The following is a 23,010-nucleotide window of genomic DNA, read 5'->3' as shown; positions in this document are numbered from 1 at the left end:
ATTCTACTGACTATCAAAAATTCTTCGACTATCTTACTTCTACGATGGAACACATTCTATCCATTTCTCCTTTCTCTGAAATCTCCATTCTAGGAGATTTCAATGTTCACCACCACCTTTGGCTCTCCTCTCCTTTCACGGATCCACCTGGTGAACAAACCTACATCTTTTCTATCCTTAATGACCTAGAGCAGCTTGTACAGCACCCTACCTGTATCCCTGACCGCCTTGGAGAAAGCTCCAACATACTTGATCTCTTCCTCACAACTAATCCTTCTGCATACTCTGTTAATCTTTTCTCTCCGTTGGGCTCCTCCGATCACAACCTTATTACCTTAACCTGTCCTATCACTCTGGTACGGCCTGTGGACCCTCCAGGGAAACGTTGTCTGTGGCATTTTGGAGCCGCGGACTAGGGGGCCCTCAGGAACTACTTCCTTGATTTTCCCTGGAATGATTATTGCTTCCATGGCCGTGAACCATCAGAGTGTGCCTTGCACATTACGGAGGTTATTCTCTCGGGCATGGAAGCATACATTCCTTTCTCATATCCTCTGACTAACGCAAGAAAGCCTTGGTTTAATCACGCTTGTTCTAATACTGTCCGCAACAAGGAGAGGGCCTACAAAAGGTACCGGAACCAACCCACCCCTGAATCACATCATCTTTATGTTTCTGCCCGGAATCGTGCTAAGTCTGTTCTTCGCTCTACTAAAAATAATTTCATCCATACTAAATGCTCTCAACTCTCCAACTCGAATTCTTCTCGCTCCTTCTGGCACCTTGCCAAAAATCTTTCTAACAACTTTACCTCACCATCCTTCCCTCCTCTTTTCTACTCTGATGGTTCTGCAGCTATTTCTTCTACTGATAAAGCAGGTCTCTTCGCACAGACTTTCTCCTCCAATTCCACCTTAGACGATTCCGGTGCTGTTCCTGCATCACTTCCCCCCTCTGACTTCCTCATGGCTGACATTAAATTTCTTCAGCTGATGTATTTTCTGCCATCACTGGCCTCAGTACTAACAAGGCATATGGGCCTGATGGGGTCCCTCCTGTTGTTCTCAAGAACTGTGCTTCTGTGCTTACACCCTGCCTAGGCAAACTCTTTCGCCTTTGTCTGTCAACTTGTACCTTTCCTTCTTGCTGGAAGTTTGCTCTCATTCAGCCAGTCCCAAAGAAGGGTGACAACTCCCAACCCTCCAACTATCGTATAATTGCTTTAACATCCTGTATTTCAAAAGTTTTTGAGTCAATTCTCAATAGAAAAATTTTAAGGCATCTTTCCTATCACAACCTTCTTTCTGATCGTTAGTACGGGTTCCGTCAGGGACGCTTCACTGGCGATCTTCTCACCTACCTTTCAGACTCCTGGTCATCCTCCTTTCGGGACTTTGGCGAAAGCTTTGCCATTGCACTTGACATCTCAAAGGCTTTCGATCGAGTCTAGCATAAATCTTTAATTTCCAAACTGCCCTCCTACGGTTTCTATCCTTCGATCTGTGCCTTCATTGCTAGCTTCCTTTCTGGTCTTTCTATAGCCGCTGTTGTAGACGGCCATCATTCATCTCCTAGATCTATCAACAGTGGTGTTCCTCAGGGCTCTGTCCTATCACCAACTCTCTTCCTTTTATTCACCAATGATCTTCTAAGCTGTACATCTAACCCTATCCACTAATACGCTGATGACTCCACCCTTCACCTTTCCATTCGGTTCTCACAACGCCCATCTCAACAGTTACTTCAACAAACAAGGGATGAGGCTATGGCACACCTAATGTCTGACTTGGCCCGTATCTTTGACTGGGGTAAAAATAATATGGTTGTTTTTAATGCATCTAAGACTCAGTTCTTACACCTATCAACCCGACAAAATCTTCCACGGGTATACTCACTAATGTTTAATAATATTCAGCTTAATCCTGCATCATCCTTGAACATGCTTGGGGTTTCATTTACTCGGGACTTATCTTGGAAAGATCATATTACATCTCTTGTAAAATCTGCTTCCAAGAGATTGGGTGTGCTAAGCCGACTCTGCTCTTTCTTTACCCCTTCAGAATTGTTGACTCTATATAGGGGTTTTATCCGCCCCTGTGTGGAGTACAACTCTCATGTGTGGGGAGGCTCCCCACATACAGCTCTTCTCAATAGGATGGAGTCAAAGGCTTTTCGTCTCATGAACTCTCCTCCTGTTACTGACTCCCTTCAACCTCTGTCTCTTCGCCGCACTGTTACATCTTTATCTCTTTTCTATCGCTACTTTAATGGTCACTGCTCCTCTGAACTGTCTGCTTGCATTCCTCCACCTCTACGACGGGCGCGTAGCACCCGTTTGGCAGCAAACTCTCATCCCTTTTCTGTCCAACTCTCTAATGCAAGAGTTAACCGTTACTCCCAGTCCTTCATTTATGCAACAGGTCAACTCTGGAACTGTCTCCCTCTGTCTGTATTTCCTGCTGCCTATGATCTCCAGTCTTTCAAACGCAGTGTGTCCAGGCATCTCAAAATGATCAGATCTTGAATTTGGCTCTCTATTGTATTTTGTTTTTCTCTTGGAGGGAACTGTTACTGCGGGCTCATAGCCTTTGGTTCCTTCTTCCTTGCATAAAAAAAAAAAGATAGATTGATTGATTGATAGCTAGATAGATAGATCGATCGATCGATAGATAGATTGTTACATACATACATACATACATACACCATACATATAGATATATAGATATATAGATATACGCAGATAGATAGATAGACAGATAACGAATGCAGAATTCCAGCGATAATGTACGGTTGTGTGACCTGGAAACTGACAAATTTAAAGGAAAACGAAATAAATAATAATTAACAAAACGATAAAAAGCTATGGAAAGACCGGTGATAGGAATACCTTTGAGAGACAGGAAGGGATCATCCTGGGAGATAGAGCTGACTAAACCAAGGAAATTAATGAAGTTGTAAGAGAAAAGAAGTTGGGAGGGTCAGGTAGCAGTGATAAGGAATAACTGATGCATTCAGACACTGAGGGACTGGACCTAGCGGAAAATAGCCACACAGGTGGTGCAGAAATGGGAAACACAAAACTGCAGACAAAACCTGACAGAACTGTGCTAATTCGAGGAATTTGTAAAGACGGTTGGGAGGCTGGCTGAGGCCTGTGCTCAGCAGAGGACTTGCACTAGCTGCAGTTACTGCTGCCTCTCTCTCTCTCTCTCTCTCTCTCTCTCTCTCTCTCTCTCTCTCTCTCTCTCTGTACACACACACACACACACACACACACACACACACACACACACACACACACGTGTATATATATATATATATACATATATCAATCCTGTGGCACCCCACGGGATGCATAGGGCCTCAATGAACTCTCTCCACCAATATTTGTCTCTTGCCATCTCCTTCAGGTCCCATCAACACTCCTCTCCTGCTTCTTTTTTCATTGTCCTCAACCAGGTTTCCCTCGGCCTACCTCTACCTCTTCTTCCACTAGCAGTCCACTCTGGCACATCCTGTATTAAACTACCTTCTTTTCTGTATATGTGCCCCAGCCACTTCCAGCGAGACAGTCTCACATATTCATTAACTGGTTCCACTCTCGTAATATCCCTTACACTTTCATTTGTAACTCTGTCATGCCACTTTACCCCAAGAATCCTTCTCAGTATTTTATTCTCAAATCCTGATACATTCTGATCTGTTGCAATTGTACTGTACCATGGCTCATGCCCATAAATTAAAACTGGTCTAACCATGGACTTGTAAATTTTCACTTTAGTATGTACCGAAAGCATATTATTATTCCAAACAGATTTCAACATTCCAACAGCTCGCCAAGCCTGTCTAATCCTCTCCTCAATTTCATTGTTTAATGATCCATTAGATGATACAATCGTTCCCAGATATTTAAAGCTTTCTACATTCTTCACCACATTATTCCTAATTACACAATCGATTTGGTTCTCCACGTTCATATTAATAATTTCAGTCTTTCCACAGTTTATTACCAATCCCACTTTTTCTCCTTCCTCCACCAGACAATCGAGCACCCTCTGCATCTCGTAAATACTTCCACAAATCAGTACAATATCATCAGCATAGTCCAAATCCATCAGCTTCTTATTTTCTTTCCAGTTAATTCCTGCACCTATTCTCCTTACAATCTTTTTCAAAACATAATCCATAACCAAAACAAACAACAATGGCGAAAGAACTCCTCCTTGAATCACTCCTGACCTAACTTGAAATGGATCACTCAAAGAACCACCCACCATTACCTTACAAAAAGTACCTTCATGCAGGCTTCTAATAATATTTACAAACTTTTCTGGTATACCATAGAATCTCATAATTTTCAACATAGCTCCACGTGAAACACTATCAAACGCCTTTTCAAAATCCACAAAACACATACTAAGTGGCATTTTCATCTCATTAGCTTGTTGCATTAGATGTCTACAATAAAAATCTGATCATTACAACCACGACCCTTTCTAAATCCCGCTTGTTCTTCTTTTAAAATTTTAACAATTACTGGCTCTATTCTGTTCAGCAAGATTTTGGAAAAGACTTTTGCAACTACAGGTGTCAAAGTTATCCCCCTCCAATTCCCACACACACTTAAATCTCCCTTTTTTGGTATTTTTATAATCACTCCATTTTTCCACTCTTCTGGAAGTCCACCATTATCCCAAACCACATTAAAAAGTTTCAAAAGCGCATTCATCACCTCGTCATTTTCCACCTTAAGCATTTCAGGGAATATTCCATCCTCTCCTGGGGCCTTAAAATTCTTTAACTCCTTTACAGATTTTGCTACCTCTTCCCCTGTTTCTATCTGCAAATCTCTCTCGGCTGGTAAAATGTCCTCTTCAGCTGGGATTGGTCTATTGAGAACAGTTTCAAAGTGCTCTTTCCACCTTCCTTTTATATCCAAATCTTTAGTCATCATATTACCATTTCTATCTCGTACAGGTATTTCCTTCCTTCTCTTTTCAGGCCCAGTTAACTCCTTTATGGCCTGATACTCTGCTCTTGTGCTCTGACCGTCATTTTTACATAATTTAATTTCTGTCTCTGTCGCCTTTTCATCATATAGTCTCCTCTTATCACGTCTAACGAGTCTTTTTACTTCAGAATGTAAACTCCAGTACTTTGCTCTAAGTACTTCAACTACCTGGCCATCAACATGTTGTTCTTCACTTCTTAACTTAGCCTCTTTCCTTTTCTGAATTGCATTCCATGTTTCATCTGACATCCACTTTTTGCTTCACGCTTTTCCCTTTTTTTAATAGTAACCTTAGCACTCTCATGCAAAATCTCTTTTATCTCTCTCCACGTTTGATTAATATCATTGTGTTCAGATTCCATCAAAGTCTGCAGGACTAGAAACCTGTTCGTACATTCCCACCGAAACTTTTCCCTCGTGCTCTCATCACTTCTCAGCTCATCAAAATCATAATTATTACCTCCTGTACATTTACCATTAACGTTTCTCTTGAGTTTTATTTTAATATTTGACACAACAAGTTGATGATCACTTCCTATATCTGCCCCCCTCCTTACGCAAACATCTTGCAAATAACTCCTATGCCTTCTGCTAATTGCAATGTGGTCAATCTGGTTACAATATTTACCACATGGTGAAATCCAAGTAGTCTTATGTATTTTTCTATGCTCAAAGATAGTTCCACCAATTATAAGGTCATTTGCCAAACAAAAGCTTCCAAGTCGCACCCCAATTTCGTTTCTTACACCAACACCCTCCTTACCCATACAATCTTCAAAGCCATCCCTACTACTACCAACAATCGCATTAAAATCACCAATGCAAACTAACACGTCATGTCTTGCCACTCTATTCACTACATCCTGCAGCTTCTCATAAAAGTCATCATTTATTTCATCAACAGCCTCATTTGCCGGAACGTACCCTACAACCATACTGATATTACCATGGTCAGATTTTAAAACGAGCATAAAGCAAGCACTCATTAAATGGTTCAAACTCACATACTGCCTTAGAAGCATCTCTAGTCAGCAGTAAACCTACTCCTTGGTAATGATTTCCATCACTCCTACCAGAAACCAACATAGTAATACCATCTTCCAAATTCATTTGATCAACACCAAGCAACCTTGTTTCTGTAAGAGCACAAATATCCATCTTGTATTCCTTGAACACTGAAATAAGCTCTTCCATTTTACCAGCCTGATTGAGAGTTCGAACATTCCAGTTTCCTATTCTCAAGGTTCTTTTTGGATGTATAAACTTATTTTTACACCGTGGGATTCTTAGCACCCCCTGCCCACTTAAGGGCTGCACGGAACTGAGGGCCATTGCTTCGTCACCAGAGTTCATCAAGATTTCTTAGACAGAAAAATATTATACCCTGGAGCCAATGCCAGTGACTCGCAGGAACCAGACAGTGGAGAGAGGAAATTAACTAAATGAAAGTAAAATGCAGAGGGTTTGGACAGACAAAGTACAAGGGAAAGAAAGAGAGCAAAAAGAATGTAGATAAAAGTGTCCCTTTTAGTCGCCTCTTACGACAAGCAGGGAATACTGGGGAAGTATTCTATCCTCTCTCTCTCTCTCTCTCTCTCTCTCTCTCTCTCTCTCTCTCTCTCTATATATATATATATATATATATATATATATATATATATATATATATATATATATACACGGAAAGAGAGAGAGAGAGAGAGAGAGACCTCTCTTTCTTTCTTTCTCTCTCTCTGTAGGAAGAATTCTGCCACTGTATTCACTGCGTGTCGTTATAGGCGACGAAAAGGGAAGGGGTAAGGGGACAAGGGACCCCCTCCTCTGTATTTTAAATTCCTACAATGAGACAGGGCGTAGAAAGGGATGGGGGATTGAGCTATCCCCTTACCCTGAAGATTGGGTCTATGAATGTGCGTGGGTGTAGTACGATTGAGGCTAAAAAGGAAAATGATGGTGAGGAGAAAGTTGGATGTTATAGCTTTGAGTGAAACAATGATGAAAGGGAAAGGTGAATCTAAGTTTCGAAGTGTGACTGAGAGGATTTCAGGTGTTGAAAGAGGAAGAGCAAGAGTAGGAGTGGCCTTGTTAGTGAGCCTGGAAGTGCAGCAGATTGTGATTGAATGGAAGGAGGTGTCATCGAGACTGTTCTGGTTGAACGCGATATAAGGATGTAAGTTGTGAGTATTTGTTAGTACATATGGACCTGGTAGTGAAAGGGATGTTGATCATGAGTAGCTGCAGAGTTTAGGAGCAAAGGCGAATGTGGCAATTATGGGAGATCTGAATGCTAGAGTGGGAAATGTACCAGTTGAAGGTGTAGATGGCATGCATGGTGTGCCTGGAAGAAATGATATTGGGGAAAGAATGATAGGGATGTGTGTTGAACGAGAGTTGGTGATTGGATATACCTTGGTTTAGAAGAAAGATATTTGTAAATATACATGGGTAAGCCAGGAGGGTGGAAAGGTTGTTGCTAGAGCATTGATGGACTATGAGGCTGTGTCCAGGAATATAAGAGGAAGATTGTTGGATGTGAGAGTTTTGAGAGGGGATGATGGAGGTATGTCAGACCACTACCTGGTGAAAGGAAAGTTGAGAGTTGGTATGTAATGGGTGAGAGACAGGAGAGTTGCGTGTGGCAGGGAGGTTTCGAAAATGAGTTGGATAAAAGAGAGAAAATGACAGAGTATCAGGAGAAGTTGAAAGTGGATTGGAATGCGGTGAAAGATCAAGAAAATGACAGTATTTGAGGAATGGCAGGTGTTTAAGAGTGTTGTGTCTGGGTATGCCGAAGAGGTGTGTGGTGTGAGACAAGTGGGCGATGTTGTAAGAAAGGGAAGTGAATGGTGGTGCGAGGAAGTAAGTATGGCTGTAGCTGAGAAGAGATGTGCATATGAAGTGTGGCTGCAGAGGAATGATGAGGTGTCATATGAGAGGTATAAGGAAAAAAGATTAAGGCGAAAAGGCCTGTGCTTGATGCTAAAGTGGCAGCAGATGATGGGTAGAGTAGGAGGTTGACTGAGAATTTTCAACAGAATAAGAAAATGTTTTGGAAGGAAATGAAGAGGGTGCGAAGGGAAGTCTGCAAAGTAAGAGCTAGTAAAAACAAAGGATGGAAGGATGTTAATTGAGATGGATGCAGTAAGCAAGAGATTGGCAAAGTATTTTGAAAGATGCCTATGATCTCCAGTCTTTCAAACGCGGTGTGTCCAGGCATCTCAAAATGATCGGATCTTGAATTAGGCTCTCTATTGTATTTTGTTTTTCTCTTGGAGGGAACTGTTACTGCGGGCTCATGGCCTTTGGTTCCTTCTTCCTCGCATTAAAAAAAAAAAAATTGAAAGATTGTTAACTGTAGATTAGGAAATAGAGGCTGAGATTATGGCAATGGTAGGGTGCAAGGAATAAATGTGTTAGGAGAGTTGATCGGTTCTTTCATCACATTGGAGGAAGTGCAGGAGACAGCAAAGGAGATGAAGACAGGGAAAGCTGCAGGTATAGATGGGTGTGCCGTGGAATGTCTGAAAGGTGGTGGAGCGACTATTGATGAGTGGTTAGTAAGATTGCTGAAAGTGAGTTTCGAGAGTGATATGGTGCCGATTGACTGGGCGTGTGTGGTTCCGTTGAATAAAGGTAAGGGTGAAAGTATGAATGTTCTAGGTTTAGGGGTATAAATCTGTTGAGTGCTTTAGGTAAGGTGTATGGCAGAGTGTTGATTATAAGAGTTAGAGAGAGTACAGAGGGAGTTATTGCTGATGAGCAATGTGACTTCAGGAGAGGAAGGGGATGCGTGGATCAGTTGTTTGCTGTGAGATAGATGGTCAACTCTGGAATTGTCTCCCTCTGTCTGTATTTCTTGCTTCCTATGATCTCCAGTCTTTCAAACACTGTGTATCCAGGCATCTCTTAATGAATGGATCTTGAATTTGGGTTTCTCTTGTATTTTGTTTTTCTCTTGGAAGGAACAGTTTTGCGGGTTCGTCGCCTTTGGTTCCTTCTTCCTCACATTAAAAAAAAAAAGTTGTTAAAAGGAGGGAACGGTTTTTATGTAAATAAAAGAGCAGGTGTAAGAGTGGGAAATACTGTGAGTAACCGGTGTCCAGTGAGAGTGGACCTGTTTCAGGGGTGTGATGTCACCTTTGGTGCTTAATATTTTACGGATGGCGTTGAAGGGAGGTAAATACGAGAGATGTTAGACACATCACCAGCGTCTTTATAAACATTTGTACATTTGTACAAAACATTTGTACACACGCGTATAATGTGCGTTTCTCCAACATATAAAGACGTTCGAGTTGTGACTGGGACAGATTAAAACTGCTCTGTCACTTGCTGAGTTGCGTGGGGCTGTGAAATACTCGTAATGTGTTGTGACTGAAATATATCCTCCCATAATAGATTTACCTGGTTCGTCAAAAAATTCAAGTGTCTCAGCATTCATCACGTCGCGGTGGACTGGCATTAGTGCCTGACTTCGATCTAGAGGTCTAGGGTTCGATTCCTGGTCAGGAGCGTAAAAAATACATTTGTACACACGCGTGTAATGGGTGTCTCTCCAATATATATATATATATATATATATATATATATATATATATATATATATATATATATATATATATATATATATATATATATACTGTATATCATTATCATCATCATCAGCCATTACAAGTCCACTGCTGAACAAAGGCCTCCCCCAACCTTCTCCATGAATTCCTTGACTGAGCCAATCTTTGCCACGTTATGTATTTATATACTTTTCTCTGTCTCTCTGTCTCTCTCTCTCTCTCTCTCTCTCTCTCTCTCTCTCTCTCTCTCTGTCTGTCTGTCTCTCTCTCTCTCTCTCTCTCTCTCTATGTGTATATACCTAGCCATCTTTCTATGTACCTATACATATCTATCTGCCTGTATTTCAGAGTGTCTATATGTGTGTGTTTAGACTGATACATGTTTAGACAGATATATATGTATATATGTGGGTAAATATAACAGCCCCTTTGTGAAAGTACCTTCTTCATGACTACAGCAAATTTGCAACGAAGTCCATGATATTGGCAACATCATCCATGAGATTAAAGGATTTCCACAGGTCTGTGCGACAAAACATAGATATGATTTACCGCAAATTTGCCTTGTTCGTGATCCCGGCTGTCAGACTGCTCAATTTATCAAGGAAGCAAATTTTGGCCAGTTCATGAACTCGAAAATTTCACAGACCTGTCATAACATACACACTCTTCATTATCTGTATTATGTTCAACCATAATAGCCAGGACCTGGAGCGGTGGCGTCTTCGTCATGGGTTTAGCCCCCAGAGGCTGTCGAAGAGAAGAGGACAGCATGGGGGCCAAACCACCGCAAACCTCCCCGGGCCCTAACGGGGCTCGAATACCTGGGAGTGGCTTCGATCACAAGGGCAAATACCACATCTCCCAACACAACACACACAACAACACCGTTTTTTCTACACCGAGAAATGACTTGCCGGGAGTCATTTCTCGACGACTTCTTTTAGCCGGGGACATTGAGAGCAATCCAGGACTCACCAACAAATACATATGTCCAACATGCTCGAACCTATCACGTCGAGCCGACAGACAAAGGGTTCAGTTCAGTGCAATTCCTGCAATAACTGGTCCCATTACACCTGCACAATTCTTGCATCCAGAAAACATTACACAAACACGTGGACCTGCTCCTTATGCTCCTTTCCCCCACCCACTAACCCCCCTTCCAATCCTACTCCTACTTTCTTCACACCTTCTCAGCCTAACCCACCAATCTTTCCCACACCATCCAATCCCCCAATTCCTCCCATTCCAACCCATCCTAATCCACCCCAACCCTTACCTCCATCACAACCTTCTCCTACCCCTTCCCCTCCACCCACACCACCACCTCCCCCCTGTGCTGCAGCAGCCAACACACATCGCACACACAACATAAATATCCTTCAGTTAAACATAGATGATATAAACACCAAAAAACAAGACCTTACACAATTCATCAAACAACAGAACATACACATTGCCATCTTACAAGAAACAAAACTACACAGAGCACAGAAAACACCTACATTTGCCAATTTCACCACCATTCGACAAGACTGGGCCAACGGCGGTGGTGGTGGACTCATCACCCTGATACACAAATCCATCAACTTTGCAGGTACTAGTGCACACACAAAGTCATTTTTCCCCCCACATGACACCACAACAGAAATATACCCAAGTAAAATACACACTGGTAATAAATCACACATAACAATCGCCAACACATTCATTCCCCGCCCCCCCAGTCGTCCCCCACAGTACCACACAGTTACTCTCCACTAATGCACCACATCACTAACATACCCAACATCATCCTGGATGGTGATTTCAACACCAAGTCGTCGGCCTGGCATGTCAACAACCCTGACACAGACAGAGGGCTGGTATTATAATCCCAGACAGATCATCTTTTCATACTGATCAATCTAGACCAAAATACCCACATCCCACACCAAGCCCTCTTCCTCCCATCATCTCCAGGCATCACTTTCTGCTCCCCAAACCTCGCCCCTACTACATCCTGAAGAGTGGTCAAAACCCTGGGTTCTGATTACCTCCCAATCATCATCATTACCAAAACCAGAATCACCCCAGCTGGCCACAGACACACTAATTATAAGAGAGCCAACTGGGGGGCCTTGGCAACTGAAACAGAATAACATTTCGAAACACTAAACAGTACATCCATCACAAACATCAACAGTGCTGTGCACACTTTCAATACAATTATACAAAACGCAGACAAAAGACACATCCCTAGAGGCAACAGAATGAGACACAACCCCAACTTCACACCAGAAATTCAAGGCCTCATCAGTCAACGGGACACTGCGACACTCCCCAGGACCCTATACACAAGACACCGTACAACAAATACAAGAACTCAACACTCAAATAAACAATAAAATATCAGAACAGCAAACACTAAATTGGAATAATTATATCCAAACACTTGACCACAAAACAAACACCAGTAAACTCTACAAAACACTAAACAGCATCACACTCTCCAAGAGCAACATTACACACTCACATGCCGCCATCACAACAACTTACACCATACCTTCAAACAAACAACAAGCAAACACTCTCATCAATCACTTTTCACATGTCAGCCATCTAAACCCCCATCCCGAAAACCGACGTATCATCTGACGTAAGAGACAGTTCCCCACAGACCCAGACTACGCACCTTTCACTTACAACCAGACAAAGCACATCATTAGCAACCTTAAGCACTCATCTGCCTGTGGACCAGACAACATAAGCAACATTCACCTTAAACACCTTGGACCACAAGGCATACAAGCACTCACCAACATATCAAACTACAGCTACTCACGCAACAAAATACCCAACATCTGGAAGCATGGCATTATCATCACTATCCCTAAATCCAACAAAGACCCCACGTTACCTTCCTTACACCACCCCATCACACTCCTTTGCACCACCTTCAAAGTCACTGAACGACTGGTACTACAATTAGTCACACCTCACATTCCCCTAGCCCAGTCACAACATGGCTTTAGGCCACTACACTCCACAAACACCCTTCTTACAGACCTTACACGGAGGGTTTTCTATGGCATGAATTCAGCTAGGCCACCACACAGAACACTCCTAGTGACACTAGACATCAGAAAAGCTTTTGATGCCATCCCCCACCACAACATCACAAACAAAGTACTCAACACAAACATGCACAATAAAACAAAAAGATGGTTGGCAAACTACTTAGCAGGCGGATGTCCACATATACTATTTGCCGGTCAGTCTTTTAACATCAGAAACTTCACAAATGGCGTCCCCCAAGGATCTGTTTTGTCCCCTACACTCTTAAACCTATACGCGTACGACAAAACCACACCCCACACACCACAGATACACATAGCTATGCAGATGATATAACACTTACATGTACGCACCAAAACGCAAACACAGCTGCACTCATCCTCCAACCTTACCTCAACACACTACACGAATGGTTCACCACAAACAGGCTCAAAATAGCCCCAGCCAAATCTACAGTGATCCTTCTCACAAACTGGACAGCAGAACACAGTCACACCTCACATTCACCATAGACAACACTCCCCTACCACACACACACACACACACACACACACACACACACACACACACACACACACACACACACACACAATCCTTGGTGTAACATACTATACATCAATGTCATTTAAACAACACATCACAAACATTAACAATAAAATAACACCAAGACTCAATGCCTTGAGGTCACTCGCCCATACAACATTCGGACACAACAAAGAAACTACTACCACAGTATACAAACAATATATACGTTCAGTGATGAATTATGCAAGCTCTGCCTAGGCTTCTAACCTCACCAAAACACACTACAACACTCTACAGACCATACAGAACAAGATCCTAAAAATATTCACAGGCTGCACACCTACTACACCCACAGACCACCTACATCAAGAGACTAAAGTCCTCAAAGTCAAGGATCACCTAGACATGAGGCACCCAGATTCTTGTTGCAGCCTCCACAAACCCACAACTTCCACTACATTACATGGCAGCACATCAACCCACACCAAGGAACATCAAAACAACACCCAGCACACGATACCATAAGCATATCCACACTCAAGTCACTCGCCGCTCCATTCAGTCACTTAAAGACAACACACAGCTGCATGCACGGCCTCCTGACATCCACCCTTCTGAATCCTATCTCCCTCGTGAGGACAGGATCCACCTGGCCAGGCTGAGGTATGGGCACCATCCAGCCTTCTTAAGCTACCAGAAGAGGCTGGATGACTCCGTCGCTGATGCCTGTCCAGGATGCAACACAGCACCCCATGCTATTAAGCACATTATGGAAGACTGCGTTGCACACAATCACCTACGCCAGCAACACAACATACACTCTTTGAGGACTCTGTGGGAAAGCCCGGTCTCGGCCATGGCCTTCCTAAGGGACTCAGCGCTGTTCGGCCAGACTGCCTAGGGAACAACAACAACTGCTACTACTACCATAATAGCCATTATTATTAGTGTCAGTGTCACGCAGTTAGGAAGTTTTAACATGTACTGGTGCTCCTCATTAGGGAATTTTTTATGACTTAAAAAAAAAAAAAATTAAAACAAAGGGTTTCGGCATTTCTAAGTACCCCTCTCCCCTTAGTGCGTCCTTTAAAACTTACATAACATCTACTCTTGGTTTTAACGGTGATCCCTTGGGAAACGCAAAGCTGACACTCATGCTTCCAAAGAAGGACTGGGAGATAATGTAGAACTGGCAACGCTGTGTCTGCAAAGGGTAGAAGAACAGTTAAATATATTTCTGTCAACTGTAAGAAGGTCATAAAAGCAGAACCAATCTACTCCTATCTACCGCACCCTTATATACCCCACCCTACCCCAGCATAGCCCAATTCAACCTGGCCTAAGCTAAAATCAAGCAGGGCAATTGGGAGCCTGAATACCAGATGACAATCGTGGGTCTTGTTCTAGGTATCACTGGTACAAAAATATATGCAAGCCTTATCTTTCTTGTTACTTCCTCAGGTATACTATAAATAGTAGGAAAATTACCAGGATACATGGCAGTTTTAGGTCAACTCAATCCATAGCAAACTATTCCAACCAAAGTCATGTATTGGATGTCATGTTCTGGGGACAAACTGGAACTACGAAAAAGTCCAAGATTTCTTCCTCTTCCCTTTCTCCTTCTTACCTTCTCAAACAGACTCTGGATGGTCATACGGATACCAACTTCGTCGGCAAAAACAGCATGTTTGCCAGCTGCGAAGTCTGCGATCGCGCGGGGAATATCTTTGTGAGCCACCAGTTGGTCCTTCAGTTGGCTTAGCTCCGTACCTGGTGGTGCTCTCTGGTAACGGATGTATTCAATTCATATATATATATATATATATATATATATATATATATAGATAGAGAGAGAGAGAGAGAGAGAGAGGTGAAGAATGAATCACGATGCATACCTGTGAAGAAGTAAATCACGAAGAGGAAGCAGATCCCTAATTTTTTACTGACATTGATGGAGATCACAGAGTGGAAGTCGGCACTGATCCTGAGAGGTCAGACGCATTCTATTTCCTCACAATGCATCGGGAGTTGTCAGAAGATGAGAGCTCTCCTTCACAATCGCAATAAAGAGTTAAGGATTTGTTCCAAGTGATATTCGTGTTTCCATAACAGCTTTTCTCATCGTTTAACTTGGACATTTTATATCAAATTCTCCTTGTGTGTAGGTGATGGAAGCAATGTCTGTCTTAAACCGATATGAACAGCATACAACTGAAATCCAAGGTGTAATACAGTGCTCCCATACTAAATTTGTATGTGGAACTGGTTATATAGCAGAAGCGAATACAATATTCTCACCATAATAATGCTATGGGTGACTTATATTACACGTGAAAATGGATGCATGACAGAAACAATTTGTAATATTTTCAACATAATACTGTTATGGATGATTTATTTATACATGAAACTAGATATATGAAAGAAACAGTCAAATATACTCACCTCAATAATGCCATGTACAACCGCAGCCTCCACAACGTAACAGGGAATATCGGTCCGTACCAGCTCGGCCATGGTGGTGAACGGGTACTGAAGGAGTGGTTTGATGAGCATGGCATTCAAGTTGGAGCGGTAAACTGTACTGACGACCAGGGACATAAGTAGCCATATCCCACCCACCAAACGCACCACATTCCGCTTAGGTTCCCACGACACCGCTGTAATGGTTACCCTTATATAAATACCACACCACATCATACACCACACCAGCCCACATGTTTGCCATTACACTTCTGTTACCACGACACACCTGTAACAGATTCCACCACAACATGCGTCATAGCACGCAGTACATCATGCACCACACCACATCATGTACCATAGCATTCAGTACATCATGCACCACACCACATAATGTAGCATAGCACACACACATCAACCATATCAAACAATATCCACATGACATCACACAGCATACATACACACCGTTTTGTATAGATACCTGCAACATCCCTGCGAGGAACTAATACATTACAGTATATGCTGTACCACAGTACCACCATCCTATGAACCACATTAAACACCACATGCATGCCCTTTTGCTTAGGTTAGATATCACACACACACACACACACACACACACACACACACACACACACACAAGAGGAACTGTAAGTACATACTCCGTTCTTTTAGTATTGCAAAATGGATACATACTTTAGCAAAGCAAATTTGGAAAAGAAAAGGGATAAAGGTAAAAAGCAAAATGATGATTTCTACCAAGAACTGGTTGAAGTGGAGACTCACAATAGACTGGTTGAACGTGTACACAAACTAGAAATGGCTTTCAAAAATGAAATTGATGAAATAAAGAAGCAGATGCACTTGCAAAAGGAAGAAACAGAAAAACTAGGAAGGGAGGCCAATAAGAAAGACACAACCATCAGTGAACTAACAGTGGAATTGAGTACACTTTGGAAGAAAATGAGTGAAATGGCAAGTACAGTAGTCAATCACGAGAGTGTTATGGAAGAGTTCAAAAATGACACAGAGACAACTAGGCAAGTAAGCAGTCTTATAGACCAGAGCAGTGATACTGAGGAGAAGATAACACAGGTGAATGAAGCTGTGCAAAGCTACAAAAATGATGTGGAAACCACGTATGCTGAAATGGTGAAAGTAAAGAAAGCCTTAGAAACAAGGGTGGAAGAAAAAAAGCATTAAAAAGGAAGTGAAAAGAATAATCCAAAACAATCCGAAGTTAGTCAGAGATTCAGTAGATATAAACAAATCTATAGTAATCACTGGTATACAAGAGGAAGAGGTAAAAAACAAGATCACAAGAGACAAAAAGGAGATGGCAAATGTAATGAGCTTACTGAAAGAAGTATCAGAGGAAATTTGTAGTAAAGACATAGAGGAACACAAAAGGTTAGAGAAATACGAGAAAAGCAAGACAAGACCTCTAAAGGTGACTTTCCAGAGTGTAAACACTGTGGAAGAGATACTAAAAAATGCAAAGAATCTTATGGAAAAAGAGGAGTTCAAAAATGTATGGATAAAAAGATGCCTAACACAAGAGGAACTGGAATTACTGAAAGAGAAAAGGGAGGAAGCAAAAACAAAAAATGAGGGAAGATCAGAAGAGGAGAAGAAGAAACTTTTTTACAAAGTAATAGGATTGCAGGTACGAAAGTGGTACACAAACAGGATGGAATAAAAAGGAGGAAGGTAGTAGAACCATGTCATGAAAAATATATAAACAAGATGATAAAGTTGATGTACTCAAATGTGGATGGAATGGTATCTAAATTACTAGAGATGAATGATTATGTCAGAGAAAATGAACCACAAATATTATGCCCAACTGAAACAAAATTAACACCAAGGATATCCAATGACATACTAAACTTGAAGGAATACAATATAAGGAGAAAAGACAGAAATTTAAAAAAAGGAGGAGAAATTATAATATTAACTAAGAAAAATCTAAAAGTCAATGAAATAAAACTAGATATACCATCACAAGTAGAACTGATTGCAGTAGAGATCAACACATCTGAAGTGAAAGTAATTGTAGCCAATTTGTACATGCCACTCAGATCAAACACATGGGAAAGAGACGAATATGAGGACCTGGCAGAGAGTACAATTCAGAGTTTAAGATCATTACTACATAAAATGGAAGAGAAATCGGAAAGAATTATACTAACTGGAGATTTCAATACAAATATAAATTGGAATACTCTAGATATAATTAGCCAAGAAAGCTGTTGGGACCAAAAGCTCCTGGATCTCGTGCAAGAGTTTTTCCTAACGCAACATGTGAGGGAAACCACCAGAAAAAGAGGACTTGATGTACCTTCAGTGCTAGATCTAATATTTACTAGGCAAGAAAATGATATTGACAGTTTAATGTATCACCCTCCACTCGGCAAAAGCGATCATGCAGTACTAAATTATAACTTCAGGATAGCATATGACATAGTAAACAGCAATGACAGTTACAAAAAGAGCCTAAACTATAAAACGGGAAATTATCAAGACCTAAAGAAGTATTTCTTAGAAGTTGATTGGGAAAATGAGCTTAGAGGACAAGATTTAAATGCTGTATATAAAAAATTCTGTGAATTTTATGAAATAGGAGTCCAGAAGTACATCCCACAGCACAAAGAAGCAGATAAGAAAATACAGAAATGGTTCAATACAGAATGTAAAAAATCAAAAGAAAGAAGAGATTTGTTGTGGAATAGATACAGAAGACGCAATAGTGAAAAGGCGTATAATAATTACAAACAGGCAAGAAACGATTATACAAGAATAAGGAGGGAAGCCCAAAAACAGTTTGAGGAGGATATAATAAATAAAAATAGTGATCAACCAAAGCTGTTTTACAGCTATATCAGAAGCAAAATCAAAGTAAAAGATATAATACAATCCATTACGGACGAGGGAATCACTTATACACAAGAGAAAGATATTTGTGAAGCACTAAATAAGAATTTCTAAATAGTTTTTACAGAATAAAAAAAATTTGAGAGGGACTATGTGCAACATGCATGTCCACACATACTACCAGATATACAAATAGCAGAAAAAGTAATACAGGAGGAGTTAAGTAGATTAGACAGAGGAAAAGCAAGTGGTCCTGATGAAATTTCATTGGTAAAGCGCCTCGGACCCGGACAGACCATACGTTGATGACTAAGGAACGGACAAAGGACATTCTGAGGGTAGGAACGTGGAATGTGAGAGGAGTGAATGATGAAGTGAAGGAGAGATTGTCCAGGTGCTTGAGGATGCAAAAGTGGATATATGTGGATCGACTGAAACTAAATGAAAAGGTGAAAGGATGAGAGAATGGGAATACGGTGTAGGTATATGTGCGGGAGTCAGTGAGAATGAGAGGGCAAGAGAAGGAGTATGTCTGATGATAAGCAAGAAGTGGAAGGAGAATATAAGAGAGTATGGAACAGTGGGTGCAAGGATTGTATGGGTGAGGATGAAAGTAGGTATACAAGCATGGGCGATTGTATGTGTGTATGCTCCAACAGAGGATCGAGTGGCAAGAGTGAAAGATGAGTTTTGGGCGAGAGTAGAAGCATGTATGGACAAGTTTGAGAGGAGCGAGAGAGTGCTGTTGATTGGAGACATGAATGGCAAAGTTGGGAATGTACGAGTGGATGGAGTGGTTGGTCAGTGGGGTGTGCCAGCTGAAGTAGATGGGAATGGTAGTGCTTTGGTGGACATCTGTGCTGGTAAGGGGTTGGCAATAGCTAACACCTACTTTCGGCATAAGATGATCCACCGGTATACATGGAGAGTAATGAGGAGGATGGATGGTGAACTTGTTGAACGAAAGGCAATGATAGACTACGTGTGTGTGGATGAGCGAATGAGAAGACAAGTGTTGGATGCAAGGGTGTGGAGAGGGTGGGGGAATGGAGTCTCGGACCATCACTTAGTAATGGCCAAGGTAGAGCTGCAAAGAAAGTGGTTGAGGAGACGAAGGGGAAGACAGGAGGAAGCAGCTCCTGTGAGAAGAGTGGAGAAATTGCAAGATAGTGAGAAAAGGACAGAGTATAAGAGCATAGTGGAAGAAAGATTGGGAAGGTATGAGCTAGAGCAGATGGAAGGGGTGGAAGACGTATGCAAGATATTCACGAAAGAGATAAGCGCAGCGTGCGAGGCGGTTTGTGGTGTGAGGAGGAGATGCAAGGGTGTGCAAGGGACAGCATGGTGGAATGATGAGGTGAAACGAGCTGTGGAACAGAAGAAGAAGGCATATGGTGAATGGTTGGCGAGTAGAGGTAGGGGAGAAGATGAGAGAGAGAAGAGAGAGGTATATGTGACCAGGAGAAGGGAGGTTAAGAGACTGGTGAAGGAGAGTAAGAAGAAAGTGGATGAAGAGTTTGGGAGGAATCTGAGTGTGAAATGGAGGGAGAGTAAGAAATTGTTTTGGAAGGAGGTAAAGAAAGTAAGGCAGTGTGAAAGGGGAAATAGTAGGGGAGTGAAAGATAGGAATAATAGATTGTTGGTGGAGAAGAGAGAGAAATTGAGGAGATGGAAGGAGCACTTTGAGGATTTGTTGAATGTAGAGAGTGAGAGCAGTGTGAGTATAAGTGGTTGGGGAATGGCTGGGAAAAGAAGAGATGAGAGGAGGGAGGAAGAGATCAGTAGGTCGGAAGTAGTGGAAGCGATAAAGAAGATTAAGCTGGACAAGGCCCCAGGAATTGATGGAGTGTGTGGTGAAATGCTTAGGTATGGGGGTGAGATTGTTGTGGAGTGGATATGGAAGTTGTGTAGATTGGCTTGGGAAGAGGGAAGGGTTCCAGAGGACTAGAAATCAGGTATAATTGTTCCTCTGTACAAAGGAAAAGGGGAGAGAGAAGTATGTGGTAACCATAGGGGTATTTGCCTTCTTAGTGTGACTGGTAAAATATATGGTAGAATACTCATTGATAGGGTTAGGCATATGACAGAGGAGGTAGTTGGAGAAGAACAAGGGGGATTTAGGAAGGGAAAAGGGTGTGTAGATCAGATATTTGCTCTAAGATGTTTAGTGGAGAAGTATCTAGAGAAGGGAAGGAAAGTGTATGCTGCCTTCATGGACTTGGAGAAAGCTTATGACAGAATAGATAGGCAAGGTATGTGGAAGGTATTAAGAATATATGGAGTGGAGGGGAAATTGTTGAGTGCTGTGAAGAGTATGTACGAGGGAGCTAGGGCTACGGTGCGAGTGGATGGTGAGCTGAGTGAGTTCTTCGATCTCAATGTGGGACTGAAACAGGGGTGTGTGATGTCTCCATGGCTGTTTAATATATATATGGATGGGGTTGTAAAGGAGGTGCAAGGTAGGGCACTGGATGTGGGGGTGGCCCTAATGAATGAGGGTGAGATTTGGAAGCTTCCGGTGTTGCTGTTTGCTGATGATACAGTATTGTTGAGTGAAGATGACTGGGAGTTGCAAGGTTTGGTGAATGAATTTGGGACAGTGTGTAGGAGGAGGAATCTGAAAGTTAATGTAAACAAAAGTAAAGTTATGGTGTTTGAGAGGAATGAAGTCACAGAGTGTGCAGTGAGGTTGGATGGTGAGGATATGGAGAATGTGAGTGCATTCAAGTACTTGGGTAGTGTGATGAGTAAGGAAGGAACTTTGGGGGATGAAGTGAGTGAAAGGGTACAGCAGGGAAGAAAGGTTGTTGGTACACTGAAAGCAGTGATGAGAAATAGGGAGGTGAGTATGGAAGTTAAGAAGTCACTGCATGATGGTATTGTGATCCCTACCCTGACGTATGGAAGCGAGGCGTGGACCTTGCAAGAGGGGAACAAGTCAAGAGTGAGAGCAGTGGAAATGAGTTACTTGAGAGGAGCATGTGGAGTGACGTGGAGGGACAGGTTGACGAATGAAGAAGTGAAGGAACGTTGTGGGGTAGATGTGGATGTGGTTGAAAAGATTAGGAGAAATACACTGAGGTGGTTTGGACATGTGGAGAGAATGGAGAATGAAAGACTGACTAAGAGGGTGTATGTAGGTGAGGTGGAGGGAGGGAGAGGGAGGGATAGACCGAGGATGAGGTGGAGGGATGGAGTTGAGAGGTATATGAGGGAGGGGGGGGTGAGTTGGGGGGAGGGGAGTCAAATGGCGGGTGACAGAGTGACTTGGAGGCGTTTTGTCTGCGGCCACCCTTTGCGGGATTAGGGCGTCGGGCTATAGATAGATAGATAGTATTACGAGAATGTGCAAAGGAGTTAAGTAAACCATTATTTTTAATTTTCAAGAAATCCTTGAGTCAAGGTAAACTACCTGATATTTGGAAAAAAGCAAATATTGTCCCCTTATTCAATAAAGAAAATAGACAAAATCCACTCAACTACCAGTATCACTGACCAGTGTTGTAAGCAAGGTATTAGAAAAGCTTATAAGAAAAGCTTGGGTAAATCATCTAGAAGAACACAGTATGATAACAGAAAGACAGTTTGGTTTCAGAAAAGGAAAATCATGTGTTACTAATCTGTTGAGCTACTATGACAGAGTAACAAACACAATACAGGAAAGGGAAGGATGGGTGGACAGTATCTATTTAGATTTCAAGAAAGCTTTCGACACAGTACCACACCAAAGACTTTTATGGAAACTGTACCATCAAGGAGGAATTCGAGGCAAACTGTTTTGTTGGATGCAAGACTTTCTTATAAAAAGAGAAATGAGAACAGTACTAAGAGGAAACTACTCATCATGGAAAGAAGTGACTAGTGGAGTACCACAGGGTTCAGTGCTGGCACCAATCATGTTTTTAGTGTATATAAATGATATAAACAGTAACACTGGAAATGAGAGCTATCTGAATATGTTTGCAGATGATGCAAAAATACAAAGGAGAATTACTAACACAGACTCTTGTAAAGAGCTACAAGAAGAATTAAATAAACTTCATGAATGGAGTAGTACATGGCAAATGGAATTCAATGTGGACAAGTGTCATGTAATCAAGTTTGGTAAAAGTGGAAAAAGACCTGATTGGGATTATAAGTTAGGAAATAAAACCCTACACACATCAGAAAGAGAGAAAGACCTAGGTGTGATTATCAATAACAGACTATCTCCGGCTGACCACATCAGCGAGAAGGTACGGAACATGTATACACTGCTTGCAAATATGAGAATAGCATTCACATACATAAATGAAGACATGCTAAGAAGGATAATAACATCATTCATTAGATCAACCCTGGAATATGCATCAGTAGTCTGGAGTCCTCATCTCAAAAAGCACATAGACAAGATTGAAAAAGTTCAAAGGGCCGCTACAAGATGGATACCAAGCTTAAGGGACCTAAGCTATGAAGAAAGACTAAATAAACTGAATCTACCAACACTACAGGAGAGAAGGAAAA

The 23,010-nt window shown here is 41.8% G+C and overlaps 1 protein-coding gene across 1 annotated transcript in view; it reads right to left on the bottom strand.

Moving 5' to 3' along the window:
• The window catches only part of LOC145397969 (putative glutamate receptor), a 113,615-nt gene that overhangs the window by 47,686 nt on the left and 42,919 nt on the right, over nucleotides 1–23,010 (bottom strand). Inside the window, exons 8-10 of the mRNA XM_080270944.1 lie at nucleotides 15,616–15,830; nucleotides 14,798–14,953; nucleotides 14,265–14,371 (exon numbers count right to left, since the gene is read on the bottom strand). Of these exons, the coding sequence (XP_080127070.1) occupies nucleotides 14,265–14,371; nucleotides 14,798–14,953; nucleotides 15,616–15,830 (478 nt within the window). The remainder of the gene's footprint in view (nucleotides 1–14,264; nucleotides 14,372–14,797; nucleotides 14,954–15,615; nucleotides 15,831–23,010) is intronic.

The sequence above is a fragment of the Coenobita brevimanus genome, chromosome 44 (assembly GCF_032717465.1).
Source record: "Coenobita brevimanus isolate Jiangsu-jjx chromosome 44, ASM3271746v2, whole genome shotgun sequence".
NCBI classification, from domain to species: Eukaryota; Metazoa; Arthropoda; class Malacostraca; order Decapoda; family Coenobitidae; genus Coenobita; species Coenobita brevimanus.
Note: the sequence above shows the minus strand (reverse complement) of the source record. Positions and strands in the feature narration are given on the sequence as shown.